Genomic DNA, 19,575 nt, shown 5'->3' with positions numbered 1-19,575 from the left:
ATGATTAATTATTTTATCCAACAATCAAATTCTGATCTATGATATGCTTGTCAGTGGTGAGGGTGAAATTTTCCGAAAAGGAACCCTACACCATATAATATAGGTACTAATATGCATTAATGCGGTGTGCAAATCGTTCTAATTATAATTCGATTTTACATAAATTACTAAACTAAGCGGCGATAGCCTAGTTGGGTGTGGAACGGTCTGCCAAGACGAATGTCCGCAGGTTCAAATCCCAAGGGCACACACCTCTGACTTTTCTAAAAAATCATGTGTGTATTCTTCTGAATTTTTTCTTTGAATTTATCGTTCGCTTTAACGGTGAAGGAAAACATCGTGAGGAAACTTGCACATCCGAGAAGTTCTCTATAGGAATTTCGGTGTGTGAAGTCTACTAATCCGCACTAGGCCAGCGTGATGGACTAAGGCCTAATCCCTCTCAGTAGTAGAGGAGACCCGTCCTCAGCAGTGGGCAAGTATAATACAGGGCTGATATTATTATACTAAAGAAAAGTCGGAAAAAGAGTTATGACTTAAGTTAAGAGTTATACCTTCACCACTGAAGCTTGTTGAAATTACTGAAAAACATCGTTTTTTTACTATAGATTTTTTAAATTCCATTCTAAGTTACATTGAGGAAATAGTCGTCTCCACTTAAGATCTAGTCTGTTCCAACGATTACCGGTACAGCGTCCAAGACTCGCCAATTGCGTCTCAACTAGCTCACATTTAGAGCAATTACTTTCTTTTTATTTGGACTACTGCGGACGGTGAATTCAATTTTAAATAAATGGTTCATTCTTAATGACAAATTCTAACGAATAATATGATGTCTCCTGATTTAAAATAAAACTTGTAGTTAAGTTTTAATTCAAATATAAATTTTAAATATGTTTATCGCTCCTGACATGAACATATCGTACGGGCTTTTTGTGTAAAAATTTATAGATCTTTATTCGGGAAGTAGACCTTAAGTAGTAAAGGCTTCACGCTACGAGCAAGGCTAGTATAGCTATATATAGTATAGTAGCTAGTAGTAGGGATATTTGCAATATAATATTGTGATGGGACTAAAAAATGGTAAAACATTTGCATATAGAATCCTTACAATATTGGTATGGTAACATACAAAAATAAAAAGATATTTATTTTTCTTTACAGTTTTGATGTACAATAAAGAGTTTAAACAAATAAATAAAAAGAATCATATAATTATATACTTACTCGCATTAAAAGCAGGACTGCAATGCATGTCAGTCCCAATAAACTATCAGGTATTCTTGCGTTTGGTATATTTATTATCACCTGGAAGACAATAAATATGATAACCTTCACAAACATGTATATTACAATTATAAAACACCAAATCATTTATGACATAATAAACCAGATAATCAGAAGCGAGTATGATCGTACTTGTGACGATTGAAATAATGGCCCCTAAGTAAGAAAGAAAGGTTTTTATTGTTGGAATAATAAAAAAACAAGATTATATATTTATGTTGTAAATAAAATATATATGATATTGTGCCAGCAATGGCAACCCTGATTCAGCTTCGTTCTGCAGTACAGCATAACCAATACTGCAGCGCTGATTTACATTTAATTTAATAAAGTTTAAGTGACTTACTTTTTTAATAGTATCCAAAAATCCACCGGATCTGAATTGCAAGCCCAACAGACCCTTGAGTTGCGATACCGCTATTATCACAGACGTAGCTGAAGTGAACCCTACGGTGACCGGCACCGATATAAAATCTATAAGTACACCTGCGGGACAAAAAAATATTGAGTGCCGTAATGTTAATGTTAAACTATTAAACATTATTTTATACAAGCTTTTGCCTGCGGCTCCGGTTGCGTAAATTTATTGTTACGGGATACATATTTTTCCGGGATAGAAAGTAAGCTTATAGCATTGCCAAGTACTGTAGATTCCTATTTTTTTCAAAATTGGTTTAGAGCTTCTGTGATTAGCGCGTTCAAACAACAAACAAACTCTTCAGGTCTTTTATATTAGAATACACGGTGGATTTTTAACATGGGGTAGCAAAATTACCTGCCTTAATTGATGTTGTTTCTTAAAAGATTGCCCATATAAGGATCAAAAGCCTAATTTTATCATTTTTTTATTCTGCTTCGATAATTACTCTCCAAAAAGTATTCACCAGTCGATTTAATCTAACTATAAACTATCAGTTCCGCACCACATCTATCCCCAGATCAAATCTACATCATGCCAATTGATATCCGATTCATTTGTAAGGATTACCGGTGATTGCGGGATTTCATTGTAATGGAACCATTGCTATTACTGTCACATCTAAATGTATAGTTGGTTAGAACGCTTGTATACAGAATAAATTCTCGGAATTATCATTGATTTGTGTTTGAACTAAATTATAGAAGCCAGTCAGTAGAATTATGAGTCCGCCGAATCACGAAGGCTGAAAAGTCTTCGAAACGTCGGGAGAAAATAATAATATAAAAAATCGCGTTAAAATCCGTAAAATAGTTTCATTTTAATAAATTATAGAAATTATTCAGTGAAATGTTGTTATTATTATGTTGTTATTATTAATTATTCAGTCCCCCCCGTGACCATGAAGGCTGCAAAGTCTTCGAAACGTCGGGAGAGAAGTAATGTATTAAAACCGCGATAAAATTCGTAAAATAGTTTAATTTAAATGAAATAAAGTCTTACGTTAGTAAAGATCTCACCAACTTAATAGCGTGCTATAAAATAATACTCAAAAACAGTTTCGCATCGGGATTTATTGATTCACAGACGGTATAAATAAAAATAGAACAAAAAATAATAACTTATACACAAACATTTCTATGAATTTGTATTTAAACACAAAAATACTTTTGTTCACCAACTTCTTAGTATATCCAAATTTAGAAAAAATAAGGAAATTAAAGACCTGTTGAAAAGAGCATTTATCTTGATAAAATATTTATATCACGGACTATTAAATAACAAGGGAATTAAAATTTTATGGGAAGTAAACATGATCAAACAAATAGACGGTCGAGTGAGTTTCCATTGGAGCCACAGAGTAATAATAATTTGACCGTTACTTATTATAAATAAATTATTGTATACGGTTTTCGTTCTGCGAGTGTATAAATATTGGCGGAAGGAACCGCGTTTGTTCTGACTTTAGACCTGTATTGTATACTATCCCACTGCTGGGAAGCGGGTGGGTTTTGACCTTAGTCCATCACGCTGGCCTAGTGCTGGTTGGCAGAGTTCACATTCCTTCAAAATCTCTGAATACTGGTTATTGCCTAAACTATAGATGCTATTTTTAACCAACGGCAAGCCTAATACGATGTTTAATAAAATAATAATTCGTGATTATATTTGTTGATGTGGTATTACATATGGTTTTTAGTTGTAATGATCCCCAAGATGACCATTATTACCAAGATTTTTTATAGTATTTATTTTTGTTATTAAATAAATAATGGGGAACTAAAGTCAAATTTTGAGGGTATGTTAAATCTGCCAATCCGCTCTAGGCCAGTGGTGGACTAAGGCCTAATCCGTCTCAGTAATAGAGGAGACCCGTGCCCAGCAGTGGGACAGTACATAATACAGGGCTGATATATAAGGTGAAGCGGCGATAGCCTAGTTGGGTGTGGAACGGTCTGCCAAGACGAATGTCCGCAGGTTCAAATCCCAAGGGCACACACCTCTGACTTTTCTAAAAAATCATGTGTGTATTCTTTGTGAATTTATCGTTCGCTTTAACGGTGAAGGAAAACATCGTGAGGAAACCTGCACATCCGAGAAGTTCTCTATAGGAATTTCGAAGGTGTGTGAAGTCTACCAATCCGCACTAGGCCAGCGTGGTGGACTAAGGCCTAATCCCTCTCAGTAGTAGAGGAGGCCCGTGCTCAGCAGTGGGCAAGTATATAATACAGGGCTGATATTATTATTATTATATAAGGTTGAATGGTCAAAAACCTCACGAAAGAAATATACAGAAAAAAAAAATTGGGCTTATTTTTAAAATCATTAACCACACTACACACACATATTCGCATAGTATATTTACAAGTTTTATCGCTGTTATAATCAAATACAGTTCGACTAGTTAGAAACGCAAACAATAGAATGTGATTAACTCGGGAGCGGGGCATAATGAAAAACGTATAACCGACGGCAAGCAGTAGGGTCGAGATATTAGAATTTATAAATGGAAAACATCGTAGATTTGTTGTATAGGCCATACTAGATTCAGGTACGAAATTTATCGATTCTTTTTTATATTATTTTGTGACTACTTTTTTGTAAATTTTTATTTAGTTTTTATTTATTACACTTTATTATAGATTACAGGTTATAGTACAAACATAAAATATGAATAATAATAAAATTAAGACAATAGTGCAATTGTAAAATTCTACAAAATCTTATGTAAAGGAATATTAACCAGGCCTATACATAAATAACCTTATGTTGTATTATCATATTAATAATATAAAGTCGAATGTCTGTGAAACCATAATAATTTTTTACTCAACAATTTTCACTGTCAGAACGTCCTGAATTAATACTCCTTCAATAAAAAAGGCATGGCTTATTCTGCAATTGAACTTATTAGACCGTTCATGGAATATCTTTCAGTCCTTTTTTGGAAAGCCGTAATGAATGCAGCGTCAATTCTCTTTAGTATTAGGTCTTGAATGGAAATTTTATTTCTATGTTCTATTTCATTCGGTTTAAATGAAAGGGTTGGGGTCTAAGCCCACGCTCTGCCGTCCTCATTACGCGCTCCAAATGATATAGTTAGTGTATGTATCGGATGTTGCGATTTTCAATAAACTGATAACAAAAGGGAAATCATCGTGCTCCGTCGGCGTTAATATGTACGTAATGAAAATTTGATTTAAATTACACATGTTTTGTAAAACCTGTTTATTCGTTAATAATATAATAGCCAATGGTATTATCGCTTTGGTTTATGAAATCTAGTTTTTTTTTCGGTGTTTGAATTTATTCGATTTTGGCTGTAATATATTTTCATTTGTAATTTTTAGCAAAGTAATTATATAGAAATTGTTATTTTTGTAAGCGCCTTCGTGTATATCGAATAGCAGATAATTTGGGAAGCACTTGGTGGATAACGTATGAACAAAATATGTGAAAGTTTCAATTGTTAGGATAATTCCCAACGAAATAGGAACCCTTGAAACAATACCACACTAAAGGGGGTACAATTTACCAATATTTAAACATAAATATAAATTGGAGAAAGTCATTATTTGCTTTTTGGTTTTTAAACGGTGATAGTGTGGCGGGACAGCTAGTGCATATACCGCCATCTTGTCAACATCGCTGGAACTGCAAGAGGATCGATGCAGTGACACAACTGGAGTGATAATCACACAGCAATCACGATAGATGGCGACATCGATCCTGAATCACGCTTGCACAATTTGAGCGATGTGAAGAATATATACCACCTCCGAATAGGAACTGTCGGAGGGGCCGCGGCCGCTCGGGCGCAACATCTGCCTGACTGGAAATCTTCCCCCTCTATAGAGGAATGCAACCATCTGTTCCTCTACAGTGGCGTCTACCTTTACGCCGCTACAGTGGTGACCCCTGACGCTGAACATCATCGCACCGTCATCAACGAGACCAGCCGCATCTGCATCACCCGTCACTTCCTTTCCATCCAGCCAGTCAACACTTCGCATAGCCAGTCAGCACTCGCCATTAAGGTTTACCACACGCATGCTGCCAATGCAAGCCTGGTACCTTCGGTACTCCTGCACGGACTTCGGCTCCAACGTCACGGCACAACTGCGCTACAGCCGGACCATCTACGGGCAGCATTCGCCGGTTGTCGCAGTATAGCCACGTGACGCACCGGACTCATCGCAGAGGACGCAGCATCGATTCCGACTCTCTGGAATCGAACACCGTCAGTTTCGCTTCAAAGGAGCTGACCACCCGCGCACAGCCCTCTGAACCACTAGGGCCAATTGCGCACGGTTCCGATTCACTGGGACCACACCCCCGACTCACTGGGGGCATCTCACCCCGACTCACTGGGGCATCTCACCCCGACTCACTGGGGCATCTCACCCCGACTCACTGGGGCATCTCACCCCGACTCACTGGGGGCATCTCACCCCGACTCACTGGGGGCATCTCACCCCGACTCACTGGGGTATCTCACCCCGACACACTGGGGGCATCTCACACCGACTCACTGGGGCATCTCACCCCGACTCACTGGGGCATCTCACCTCGACTCACTGGGGCATCTCACCCCGACTCACTGGGGCATCTCACCCCGACTCACTGGGGACATCTACATCCCGATGCACTGGTGCAATCTACTCTCTGGCACCGACATGCTATACGCTTAGCATCGAAGAAGACTCGACTGAAGACTCGACCTCCGGTCTCCGGGGGGGAGTGATGTGGCGGGACAGCTAGTGCATATACCGCCATCTTGTCAACATCGCTGGAACTGCAAGAGGATCGATACAGTGACACAACTGGAGTGATAATCATACAGCAATCACGATAGATGGCGAGATCGATCCTGAATCACGCTTGCACAATTTGAGCGATGTGAAAAATATATACCACCTCCGAATAATAATTTAATGCCGAATAATAAAAGTAAATTTAAATTATGGATTTTCTCAAACTTTGGACTGCTTCGCTGGCTATGCAATATTCATAGACAAAACTTGAACAAAAGATGAACAACATAATTATAAATTAAAATTAAAAGCTGGATCACCCAATTATATTGATAAAGATGTCTATACAGTTTCGAGAAACAAATTTAATACCGATTGTATGGAAACGGTACCATATTTAAGATAGAAATTCCAAACAAGTCCGTGGTTTCTAAGTATTAAGAAGTGTTAAGCTATATACATATATATTGCACCAGCCCCGATACTAATCAGAACGGAAAAAGTACCTAATCAATCAGCTGCAATTAATTCTTTATTTTATAACTTTATCGACGAAGTTCAAAGTTCTAAATCAGGAATGGACACGAACCCTTTTAATATTAACACGGTATTCAATATGCCACTTAAATTGGCTCCCGAGCGCTGTCGATATTGCGTTCAATCAAGCTTAGTGCTTTTGCAAATATTATAGTGTGCACTGGATTTAGTTTGGTTCTACATTAGAATTTAGAATTACGTCTACTTATGTGGCCAATTTAATTGCCAAAGTATTAACTACCGTTTTAAATATCTTTTAAAGTATATTTTCGTATACTTCTAGTGTTTGATTTGAACTTCTATTATTATAGTTAACGTGTCCGTGAATTTGATGGATTATTATAGATGTGTTGTTAGTATAATCAAGACGACCACTTATTTACAGTTATATCACGGTTACCGTGTTCAATGAAAATATCATTGGCATGACGATTGATCTTGATTAATGATATAACACACTTCGTGTTATAAAATAATAATTTGATATAAAAAGCCTTCAACTACTATTAATTAAGCCATAGAAAATTGCAAAACAATTGAGAATTTCTTGCAGTTGAATATTAATATTTGTCCTAGAAATGTTATTGACACAGTTTTTTATTGACCTTGAGAACAATAAACAGTCGATGATAACAATAAAGTCTTCATACAAAGGTTCAAGATGTGCATTTTAGAAGGCATTACACAATCAGTTACAATGTGAGTTCGTAATATTGTTATGTAAACACGTTTGTATTATTAAAACATACGTTTAGATGCACAATATAAAAAATATAATATTTTTAAAGTGACCTAAGTGAAGTAAAAGTGGCGATAACCTAGTTGGGTGTGGAATGGACTGCCAAGACGAATGTCCGCAAGTTCAAGACCCAAGAGCACACACCTCTGACTTTTATAAAATCATGTGTGTATTCTTTGTGAATTATCGTTCGCTTTAACGGTGAAGGAAAACATCGTGAGGAAAGCTGCACATTTGAGAAGTTCTTTATAGGAATTTCAAAGAACTAGGCCAGCGTGGTGGACTAAGGCCTAATCCTTCTCAGTAGTGGAGGAGGCGCGTGCCCAACAGTGGGACAGTATAGAATACTGGGCTGATATTATTTATTTATATTTTTTAAAGTGACCAGAGAAGGAAATCTTTAGTCTTTGGGGAAAGACTGTGTTATATTTGATGAAGATGGAAAATAAATAAATTAAACAATTCTTACCTAAATGCAACAGGCCCATAACTAACTGGACAACGCCTGACAGGAAACACAGAAGCACCGCATAGTCAGTGTTCCTTCCCTGTATCTGCTGATACGTCATAAGGGCCAATAAAGCCGTGGGGCCCAGAGTTATGTCCTTACACGAGCCAAATATTATGTATACGAAGCATCCCATAAACGAGGAATATAACCCGAACTGTAAAAACACTACGTGTAAAAATTTTATGGTGGAACGGAGTGGTGTATCAACGCATTCATCACATTCGTGTGATATAGATTTTTGGTATAGACTCGTAAAACTCAGTCATCATTGTTTTTTTTTTTTTTTGAGGTTATTAAATTAGTTCTGAATGCTAGAGGTATCTGTTTCAGAAAGTAATCATTAGAAGCTGCTCATGTTTTTATCAATGACATAATTTGTAACATTGTTACAGTAAAATAAGCCTATTGACCAGTTTGATTGAACGGCTGAATTCTTGAATGTCTTTTCCGACTGGGAAATATCAAATTGACGCTCAATATTTGTCATGTCTGAATAATGTGCGCCTTTGATCGATTCATTGATAAATCGGTCATCGCATAACATCACTCAATAAAATATAACGTTCCGGCTGAGATTGTATATTTATTAATGGTTTACGAATCACATTGGGTTTGTGTGACCAAAACATCAATCAAAACGGAGCATAGTTTATCAAGAAAAAGTATTAAGAGTCTATACGCCTAATAATACTGACAATTATCATAAACTACTTGAACAAGTTTATTGACATATTTATCTCATAAAGTATGTTTGTTTATTTAATGTTACCTGTGGCTCCAGGCCGGCGAGCGTGGCGTACGCCAATGCCTGTGGTATGACTGTCAAGCCCACAGTTATGCCAGCTATCAAATCCGCCAGTAACTTGTCAGAATTATATTCTGGCAGCCATTTAGAGATTGGCAATCTTTTGTGCATAAACCTTTTGCACTTTGTTTGCCTCTTTGATCGATGCTTGGACGGCGATGACATAATGACAGGTTTTTCTGCGAACAAAACGATATATTTAATTGGGATCATTGTTATTAAGCGATAATTAATCAAAATAACCACCGTGTACAAATACAAGCAGGATACATAATGGTGTCAGAATATGATAAAATTGCAATTCGCAATCACCTAATTAAAATGACATTATGTGAAAGTGGTTGCCACACTTATGTTGCGTAAATAAAACAAATTAACAATGCCATTAAATCGGTTTATATAATGTTAGATTAACGGGTGTGAGTTACCATGTCAGGCGAAATAATAACATGTTTATATTAACACACAATAATACGAAATAATCAGTGAACAATGTGAACCTAATAAACGTATTAAACAACTCAGCAAAACAAAATATGATATAACAATAAATATCGATACAAACTTTCGTAACAATGTTCAATTTGTTATTTCGATAAAGTTTATGAACAACGTATATTCACACAGATATGAACAAGCGCATTTGAAAATAAGTTTAGTTGTTCATTTACAACATGGATTGGTCGCTGCTGAAGTTTTAGAATAGAAAGACGTATCCGCACAAACAGTGTACGTGTGTTCTTACCGCTTACGTATTCATACTGTTCGGTTAATGCACCATTTGTGTGCTGGCCGACCATACTTAGTAGATGTAGGCGGTAAGGGACGGTAATATCGCGGTATAAGTAACCGGGGCGTTCCACCTTCCCTAGGCCTACAAAGGACTTTGGCAAGGAATATTGGAGTAGTTGATTTAATTTAAGACCCTTTGTGTCGCACACTTCCAATTTCCTAATAAAGGTCCGCCCCCCAAACTGCGAACGAAAAACAAAGGCTTCAAGTTCTTACATGTTAAAGGGAAGAATAATCGATGCCTTTATTTATTATTTGAAATACAATACACGCTTTATTACTGCAATGAAGCAAGCTTTATGTTGTCGAAAGAGAAATATGTTATTGACTACAATTTATGTGGGAAAATTATAATGCTCATTGGCTTCCAAATAAGCAAAAGGACGAAAAATTGACAATATAAATCTAAAGTACAATCAAAATGACAGCACAAAGAAACAAGAAAATCATGTTCCACGCCCCAAAGACACTGTCTCGAGGCGGGGAAGAAACAAATCAATTACTGTCAATTCATCTCTTAAGTGCCAAGTATTGGAAGAAAATTACCTATTAAGGGAAAGTGTTCCCGGTCCGAGCAGAGAGTGTTGGTCATTCTAGATAATACAGGGGTCGGGCGTGTTAATTTGCGATGGTATGTTACGTACGTTGCTAATAAACCTCAACGAACAATGTCGTAGGGACGCTTTGTTGCCCAAACCAGGTGCGTCTGACCAATTATTTGCCCAGATTAGATTGAAGATTTCCATTAACCGTTGTCTTTGTGCTTGTACATTGTAAGTTTTTCGCTCAGTTTTGTGTGTGGTTATTAAGGATTATTTTTTCGTTGGTTTATCTGTGAGCTGATGAGATGTGATTTTTTGTATTTAAATTTTATCTTGTTAGTATTCAAGGGTTACGAATCTTGTCTATGTGGGACACTTACCTCGCTTTTTTCATTTTGAATTTATATCGTAAAGCAATAGACAGATTCATAAATATTGGCTTACATTAATTGTAAGGTTTGATCTATTTCATCTCATTTATATACCGATAGTCAAATTGGGCGGTAGAAGTTAATAACTTGCTTTTTATCGCAGTCCGAGCTATCAAAAGATTCGTATAAAGAAAGAAAAAGAATTGCTATAGACAGATAATAGACTAGCTTATCGTACAAATTTCAACGACTCGGATGTTGTATCGACGATTAGTCATGTGGCGGATACATATATCCGTATTTGCCGGAAAAATCCGTTGTCCGTCTCTGTTTCGAGGTCTCCAACAAATCGTTCTTATTTACATAGGACAACCGCAAAAATATTATTTGGAAATACTAATAAATGAATAAAACTGCGTGGCTGGTAGGTTTTCATAGTTTATGGTCCACAAGAAAGATTTTGTAGTATTTGGTACAGAGTAAAATGAATCCTCCTAGCCCTAATTTTGGCCATGGCGGCTAATCTCAACGGAGATCAGCTAGGTACGCGGGAGATATTATAGTGCACAAGTGTATGCGCAATACACAGGTGCAGCCTCTGTTCCTTTACTCTCATAGTTCGGTGGCACGGCAATCCGCCATGACCGGAGGGGGATCAGGCGCAGGGCCAACGGCTTTCCGTGTTTTCCGAGGCACGGGGGAATCACACTGCAAATACTGAGTAATGTTTTCAGATGGAAAAACGCAGTCACAATTATTTTGGCTCGACCCGGGAGTCGAACCCAGGACCTCAACGCAGTAGTCGTACTCGTACCGTGTACAATTACAACTACGCGACCAAGGCAGTCACAGAGTAAGTAAAACCCCAGGAAAGAACACAGGATATTTTTATATTTTCTTCAGAGATCAATTCTAGTAATGTGATAGAGAACTGAATCTTTAATTTTCAATTCATCCAATAACCACTGGGACTTTTTTTATAACACGTCATGCGTGTAATAATATAATTGACATCGGACATGAACGGTTTTCATGATACTTGAAGCGTGAAGGCCACTAGAAACACCACACCACATGAAAACCAGCTATTATACTAATGTTTCAGGCAATGTGAAAATCTGCAATAATGTTTGAGTATTAGCACACTACTCATTATTTATTAAGCGCTAAATGGATTGACACAGATTGGCTAAATCCTACTAATATTATAAATGCGAAAGTGTGTGAGGATAGATGTATGTTTGTTCCACTTTCACGAAAAAACTACTGAACGGATTTGGATGAAACGTTCCAGTTATATTGGTTATACATCAGGATAACACATAGGCTACAATTTAAAATAATTTTGTGTAATTTGGTCATAATATAACGATACATATCAAGTAAGTCAGAAAAAAAAAATATCCCGGGAAACTCCTTCATGTGGGCGAAGCCGCGAGCAAAGCTAGTCGAGAATAAAGGCTAATTATATCCCCAAAAAACTTGGACAATTTCACGAAAGTGTAGTCGTGAGTCGATGCTAGTATTACTTCTATGTATGTCATGAGTAACAACTCACAAATTGTGCGTATTGAAAAACAGTAGCAATTAGCGTAACGTCTAATTTTGTAACGAACTATTTTTAGTAAGTAGATCACCCATAGATTTTTGTGATGTCAAGTCGCGTCTATTTAACCAAACAGATGGCGAAAGGTGAAAATTACTAAAAGGGAACCCGACGCAACATATAGGTACTAAATTGCATAAATAATAGTAATAATATAATAATATCAGCCCTGTATTATATACTTGCCCACTGCTGAGCACGGACCTGAGAAGGCCAGGCCTAATCCCTCTCAGTAGTAGAGGTACTACTGAGAGGGATTAGGCCTTAGTCCACCACGCTGGCCTAGTGCGGATTGGTAGACTTCACACACCTTCGAAATTCCTATAGAGAACTTAACAGATGTGCAGGTTTCCTCACGATGTTTTCCTTCACCGTTAAAGCGAACGATAAATTCACAAAGAATACACACATGATTTTAGATAAGTCAGAGGTGTGTGCCCTTGGGATTTGAACCTGCGGACATTCGTCTTGGCAGTCCGTTCCACACCCAACTAGGCTATCGCCTCTGCACTAAATGCGGTCTGCAAATTGTTCTGTTGATATTAATTAGAATACAGAAATACTAAATAAAGGGAAACCGATGGGAATCGGGTTATATGGATCCTTCACCACTGAGCCAAACATGTGCTCTCAATTACAGAGTGCTACATTTTCTAATCTCGATTTTTTTTAACAATATTTCTGTTAATAATTACAACTAAGATTACTATAAAATATTAATTTAAAAACGTTTTTTTTTTAATATATTGCGTGCATTATAGTAGTCACCATGTATTTAAAATGTTGTTTTATTTATTTTTATTTCATAAATGTAACGTGAATTGTGACGAATGTAAATTGATGATCTTAAACTAACTAGTAGTCGTCCAGCGGTAAATATTCGACCGTCGAATGTAGTATATTTGTAACAAATATTATACATCAATTTTATATTTCTGTAGTCCTACATATGAACTTTAATCATTCAAAATCTCTCACTTCTGCGTGTGCGCAGGTATGCTTAAAAAGGGAATAAAAAATATTTTTTACGTATTGATATGCACGTTAATAGTGACATGTGCATTTACGCATGTAAATGTCTACAAAGCTAATACCGGTTTACTAAATTATACAATAACGAAGGCTATAGATAATCTATACATTAAATAAATGCTACCATTTTAAAAACATAAAGCACTTATTAACTGCAACTAAGTAAGAACAGCAATCAAAGGTGATAATCAATTTTATAATTTATACTATAAACACCATTTATTAAACATATCAAGCGAGACAAACTAATAAATTTATACATCATTTAATAGACACAGTTTCCTTATATTATAAACTAATAAAAACTTTTTGAACGTAGATTTGAATAGATTGCAATAAATTTAAACGTATGGCCTTGTAATGCAATTTCCGGGTACATTATTATGAAAAGGTACGATATTTCGTGCATATAATACGCCGTATTGTTTACGACAATCACTAAAGCGATCAAGATTATTGAATTAATATCCCTGCTTGATCATAGTTAACCTTTAAACGGATGCAAAAAATACGCGATAATATAATCAATTGGCAACATGTTATTCAATAATCATTCCGGTTATAAAAAAAATTATAAACATAAGCTAGGTGGCGTGTTCATTCAATAATCATTTAGGTAACTACTTTCTTATCACAGTTCAAATTCTTGAAAATATAAGGTCAAATACCTAGAATACACATAAAAAACCACGTGGCCCACATAATCATTTAGGTAATTAAACTTTTAACACAGTTCAAATTCTCGCAAATAAAAGGTCAACTGGTGTCTAATTTATAGATAATAAACCACGTGGGGTAATATGACGCAATTTATTTTTGTACCATCCGACATACGTTAGTAGTTTTCTAGTTAGTATTATAAGACATAGGCCTTTTCTAGATAATCACGTGTTGTTGGTGATACAGAGGTCAATTTTAGAAAAAGTTGCCATAATATAATAAAATTGTGTCATTTTAATTAGTTTTTTTCTTATCGAGTGTTGTTGAGTTCGTGGTGGTCGTATTAATTTCTCGATAGGAGATATTTTTTTCGTATTTTTTTTTGGCTACTCGTGTGAAACCGTGCTTACGATAGAGTTTCAACATTTTCGTAATACATATTATTGATGATTAAGTAGTAGGTACTTATTAATCATATTGTTTCAGATAGTAGTGTCGTAAAAATTGACCGTGGGTCACGATACAAAATAATAGGTATACTTAGTCTGGCCATAAATACTGTTACACTTAATTATAAAAAAATATTACATTTGAATTTCGAATCTGTCATTTTTATACGATTGTTCATTGTGTTTTCTCATTTTGGCGCCAATACATTGTAAAATATTTTGCGATATTAAAATGGTGTGGGGTGATAAAGAGAACCGAATCGCTGTGATAGCATTACACAAAGTAGGTATGGAGCCAAATGCAATTTTTAAAACTCTCCATACACTTGGTATTAGTAAAATGTTTGTGTACCGGGCTATTAATAGGTACAATGAGACCTCCTCTGTTTGTGACAGAAAAAGATCTGGCCGTCCACGTAGTGTTCGTACGAAAAAGGTGGTCAAAGCAGTAAGGGAAAGAATTCGAAGAAATCCTGTCCGAAAGCAAAAGATTTTATCTCGGGAAATGAAGATAGCACCTAGAACCATGTCGCGTATTTTAAAAGATGACTTAGGACTTGCAGCCTATAAGAGACGCACTGGCCATTTCTTAACTGATAATTTAAAGAAGAATAGGGTGGTAAAATCGAAACAACTACTGAAGCGGTACGCAAAGGGAGGTCACAGAAAAATTTTGTTTACGGATGAGAAAATTTTTACAATTGAGCAACATTTTAACAAACAAAATGACCGTATTTATGCTCAAAGCTCTAAGGAAGCTTCCCAATTAGTCGACAGAGTGCAACGTGGACATTATCCGACTTCAGTGATGGTTTGGTGGGGTGTTAGCTATGAAGGAGTGACTGAGCCATATTTTTGTGAAAAAGGTATCAAAACATCGGCACAAGTGTATCAAGATACCATTCTTGAGAAGGTAGTTAAGCCCCTTAACATCACCATGTTCAATAACCAAGTATGGTCCTTCCAGCAAGACTCGGCGCCGGGTCATAAAGCTCGGTCCACGCAGTCTTGGTTGGAATCGAACGTTTCGGACTTCATCAGAGCTGAAGACTGGCCGTCGTCTAGTCCCGATCTTAATCCGCTGGATTATGATTTGTGGTCAGTTTTAGAGAGTACAGCTTGCTCTAAACGCCATGATAATTTGGAGTCCCTAAAACAATCTATACGATTGGCAGTGAAGAATTTTCCCATGGAAAGAGTGCGTGCTTCTATTGATAACTGGCCTCATCGTTTAAAGGACTGTATTGCAGCCAATGGAGACCACTTCGAATAAGCTTTTTATATTTTTAATTGTTTTATATTTATGTATTAAACTGACACACTGTAAAAGTAATAAATGTTATTTGCAGTTAACAATTTTCTTTTTTCTTTATTACAATATTTATGGCAAGACTAGGTATATTCATAATTTCAAGCGTTTAGATAAAAATCATACAAATTACTGTTTATTGCACAACTAGTAAGTTGTGCCCGCAACTTTGTTAACGTGGATTTAGGTCTGAGTTTGAAAAGTTTTAAAGTAAATTGTAAATATCATAAAATGATTACTTTTTCCAAAATCCGATTTCGATGAAACTAACTTTATATTCTGATCCCTGTCATACGCTGTCCACCTGTGAAACTGCATGAAAATCCGTTCAGAAGTTTCAGATGTGCACTAACAAACCAATTGAAAAACAGGGAGAAAACTAAAAATTGCTTATTTATGTTCTATTACTCTTTCTTTGTCATCCCCTTTTTTATTACTTCCTTCCAATGTACAGACACGCCGTATTCTGCTGTTTTATTATAAGCAGTTAGTATAGTTATAGTTAAGATCAGAAGGTTTAAAAGAAATGACTATGTATATAATGTGTATGAGCCTATTAACAACTGGAATAGCAAAGATTTTCCAAAACACGCAGCTCATTATTTTCCTCAATATTAAATATCCGATCATTATAGATCTTAAATAAATAAGCAACAACTTCATAGAAAAACTACTACATTCAAACACACGCTCATATTTCTTAAACAGCATACATACACTTTGTCCTTACGCTTCAAGTTTCACGGACGAAATTGATCAAGCTATCCATAAAAGTTGACTGAGACATAGATAAGGACAAAAAGAGAAAATATTACCACAGTTACTGACCACAACGACGGTACGGAATAGCTGTTCGAATCAACTATCGCGCACTAAACGCCTATCGGGGTTTCTGCTGGGCAATAATCCACCATCCCGAGGCGGCCATCTATCATTTTGGAAGATAACCACGTAATTCCTAGATCAATCCGTCGACCCTTGCGTCTGCCTAGCTATCAGTCACCGACGTCGGCACGTGACGAATGCTCTAGTGGAGTGTAAACCACAGTCGATAGTATCTCACTACTGTCTTTGTGATGTGTATTCTATGGTGGATAATACAGTTAGCTTTCTTATTATATGAATGATATGAATATACATTTTTTAATGTAGTGCCTATATAAAACAAGAGATAAAATAAATAAATAAAGAGATAATATATATTAATATGGGAAGATAAAACTATTTACCCATTTTTAAGCACATTGCGCGCTCGAACAAGTGTGAGATTTGGCATAATTAAAGTTCGTGTAGGGAAGTGCAGAAAAATAAAATTTATGTGTAGTATTGGCACAAATATTTTAACGGTTGAATGTCAACTATTGGACGACTACTAGTTTTAATTATTGAGTAGATGAAAAACTAAGTTTAAAATAACTTTGCAAGGATATTTCGGACTACCTATATTATAAAAATATCATTAAATATCTTCAAATGAAATATATTCATAGTTTCTGATTCGAAAAGAAAACAAAAACATTTTATGTAAACCAAACGCACATTTTTATAGCTGACTTAAAGTTAGTCAATTAACACACCGTTTACTCTCACTCACTACTAAAGGTAAGCTGTATGTATACGAAAAATTAAGAGAGTGTGCCACATATTTAAATAGGGGCGCTTACCAAAAATGTATCGTGCGATAACAAATGCAGTTGCGTAAATCCTTTTGCAAATAATCACTTTTCTTTGCTTGGTATTAGTTTCAATAGTTGCGTCACCGTTTATGTAATTGAAATATACCAACGTTGTAGTAGCTTTAGTAAACAAACTTTTTTTTTTCGCCTAGCCGGTTATTCCTTTGTATATGTAAATTTATATATCTAGTTTTGTTTCATTTTAATTAGTCACCGACTCCAAAATTGGTAACTGTATATACCTGTTATGTGAGATTATTTTTAGTAGTTTTTGAAGGCGTTTAATTTATAATCTTTTTATTCATACAAATCTTTGTCTAAAATCTATGTAGGAATATCGAAATTTCTCTGAACGAGAACAATAAACGGAATGTGATTGTTTGACGAAATAAATAGGGCATATTTGCGCAGTGGAATGTCTATTGCCGTTAATGCCTATCCGTTTCGAATTCAAGTGACTAGAAAATGAAATTTGCGACCTCTTTTGAGAGAAAGTACTTTGTAGCAAAATGTTATATGAATCGTATTGTAAGATTTTTCTTTGGTATACAATAATGTTAAAAATCAAGGAGGTAACACCGATCTATTTTGTCTGTATATTAGGAAGAATAATGTTTCCTTAGCCGGTTTATATTTAACCCGCATGGGACTTTATTTAAAATAAGAATTATCTTGGACCCTTCTTACTTTTTTTATTAAATGGCCAGTGTTGTGAAAGTAAAATGTTTGTATAAGCGATATAAATTTATGGTTAATATATATTTTTTGTGCAAATTAAGGTTCATAAAGAATATTTCTATACAAATTAGAAAATAAAATCTCAAAATTCCGACCCTCTTTGGTTCGGAAATATCAAAAAACTTCATCTCCGATTCTAACAATTCTTTCACTAATAAAAAGCTACAATATATCACCGTCACATTTTATTACAGGAAAGAAGTTTTTTGCAGGCGGAACCGTTAGCATAAGCTAGTCAAACAATATACTTCAATTAAGAAAGTTCACTAAAATTAACCTAACAAAATCTTAATTACAAAACAAATATGCTTCAAAATTTATTTCATACATCATACACACAGAATGGAATCATTTTGCAAACACAAACAACAGTAACATGCTACTTACGTTTATATTTACAATAAGCTTAACAGATAGCGAAATATCAAATCGCATAGATTACGGTCCGTTGCAGTTAATAACCACCGTGGGACCACAAGCAAACAATATTTGGATAATCTGCTATTATTCCGCAAATGAAGGTGTTAAACGGGATCCGGTGTGTATATGCAATGATCCAATTCGATGCCATTTATAACCTTATTGCCATTGATATTTTACGCTTAGGCAAATGTTTATCTTTATATACTTTATTGTTGAAATGAAATGATTTATTTGAATCTGTAAAATGTTATACATTATTTAGATTCCGTCAATATTAACTCTACCACCAGTTCGGAAAGCAGTTTTCACCAGAGAAGAACGGGCAAGAAACTCTGGTGTTGCTCTTTTCAATGAGTTTAGGGTAAAGACTACAGTACATGATAAAGTGTGAAGAGAAAAAAAAAAGTTTAGAGCAGTTCATTTTTTGTCTTTGGATAATGGTTTATTAGTAGCAGTATATCTGTTCCACCAATTTTTATTCTACTAAAATGTGGAGTCACACTTCTTCGAGCACATTGCAAGAAAGAATACAAAGAATATGCAGAAATTAATTTTGCTGGTGGTAGGATATATTTTATATCCGCCCGGATAGCGACCACCGTACACAAGGTGTTAAAATCCCTCATAGTGGCCCACATAAGTGTGTCGCGTTCCGGGATCTCCCTGTGTATATCTGGCTCCAATAGGCCGGCATAATTGTTTCGATTGTCGTGGGGTAACCATCACTCGTCAGTCGACATTCTATTGGACCCCACTCCACTTACCATCAGATGCACTGGGGTCACATGCCTGTATATATAAAAGTCAATTTTATAAAGAATAATTCGCAAAGGAAATTTAATTTGTATTTATCACATAATGAAGGTATTATGACTACAAATATATATTTTTCAAATAGAACCCAGTATGTTCAACTGCTGTGACAT

The 19,575-nt window shown here is 35.7% G+C and overlaps 1 protein-coding gene across 2 annotated transcripts in view; it reads right to left on the bottom strand.

Moving 5' to 3' along the window:
* LOC115440391 (sodium-independent sulfate anion transporter) overlaps positions 1 to 19,575 on the bottom strand; it is a 50,582-nt gene that overhangs the window by 14,224 nt on the left and 16,783 nt on the right. For both annotated transcript variants that reach the window (XM_030164670.2, XM_030164669.2), the window contains exons 2-5: positions 9,016 to 9,230; positions 8,205 to 8,400; positions 1,634 to 1,773; positions 1,228 to 1,308 (exon numbers count right to left, since the gene is read on the bottom strand). In XM_030164670.2, the coding sequence (XP_030020530.1) occupies positions 1,228 to 1,308; positions 1,634 to 1,773; positions 8,205 to 8,400; positions 9,016 to 9,216 (618 nt within the window). In that variant the 5' untranslated portion in view covers positions 9,217 to 9,230. The remainder of the gene's footprint in view (positions 1 to 1,227; positions 1,309 to 1,633; positions 1,774 to 8,204; positions 8,401 to 9,015; positions 9,231 to 19,575) is intronic.

This window comes from Manduca sexta, chromosome 12 (genome assembly GCF_014839805.1).
Source record: "Manduca sexta isolate Smith_Timp_Sample1 chromosome 12, JHU_Msex_v1.0, whole genome shotgun sequence".
Lineage (NCBI taxonomy): Eukaryota > Metazoa > Arthropoda > Insecta > Lepidoptera > Sphingidae > Manduca > Manduca sexta.
This window is presented reverse-complemented; position numbering and strand designations above follow the sequence as displayed.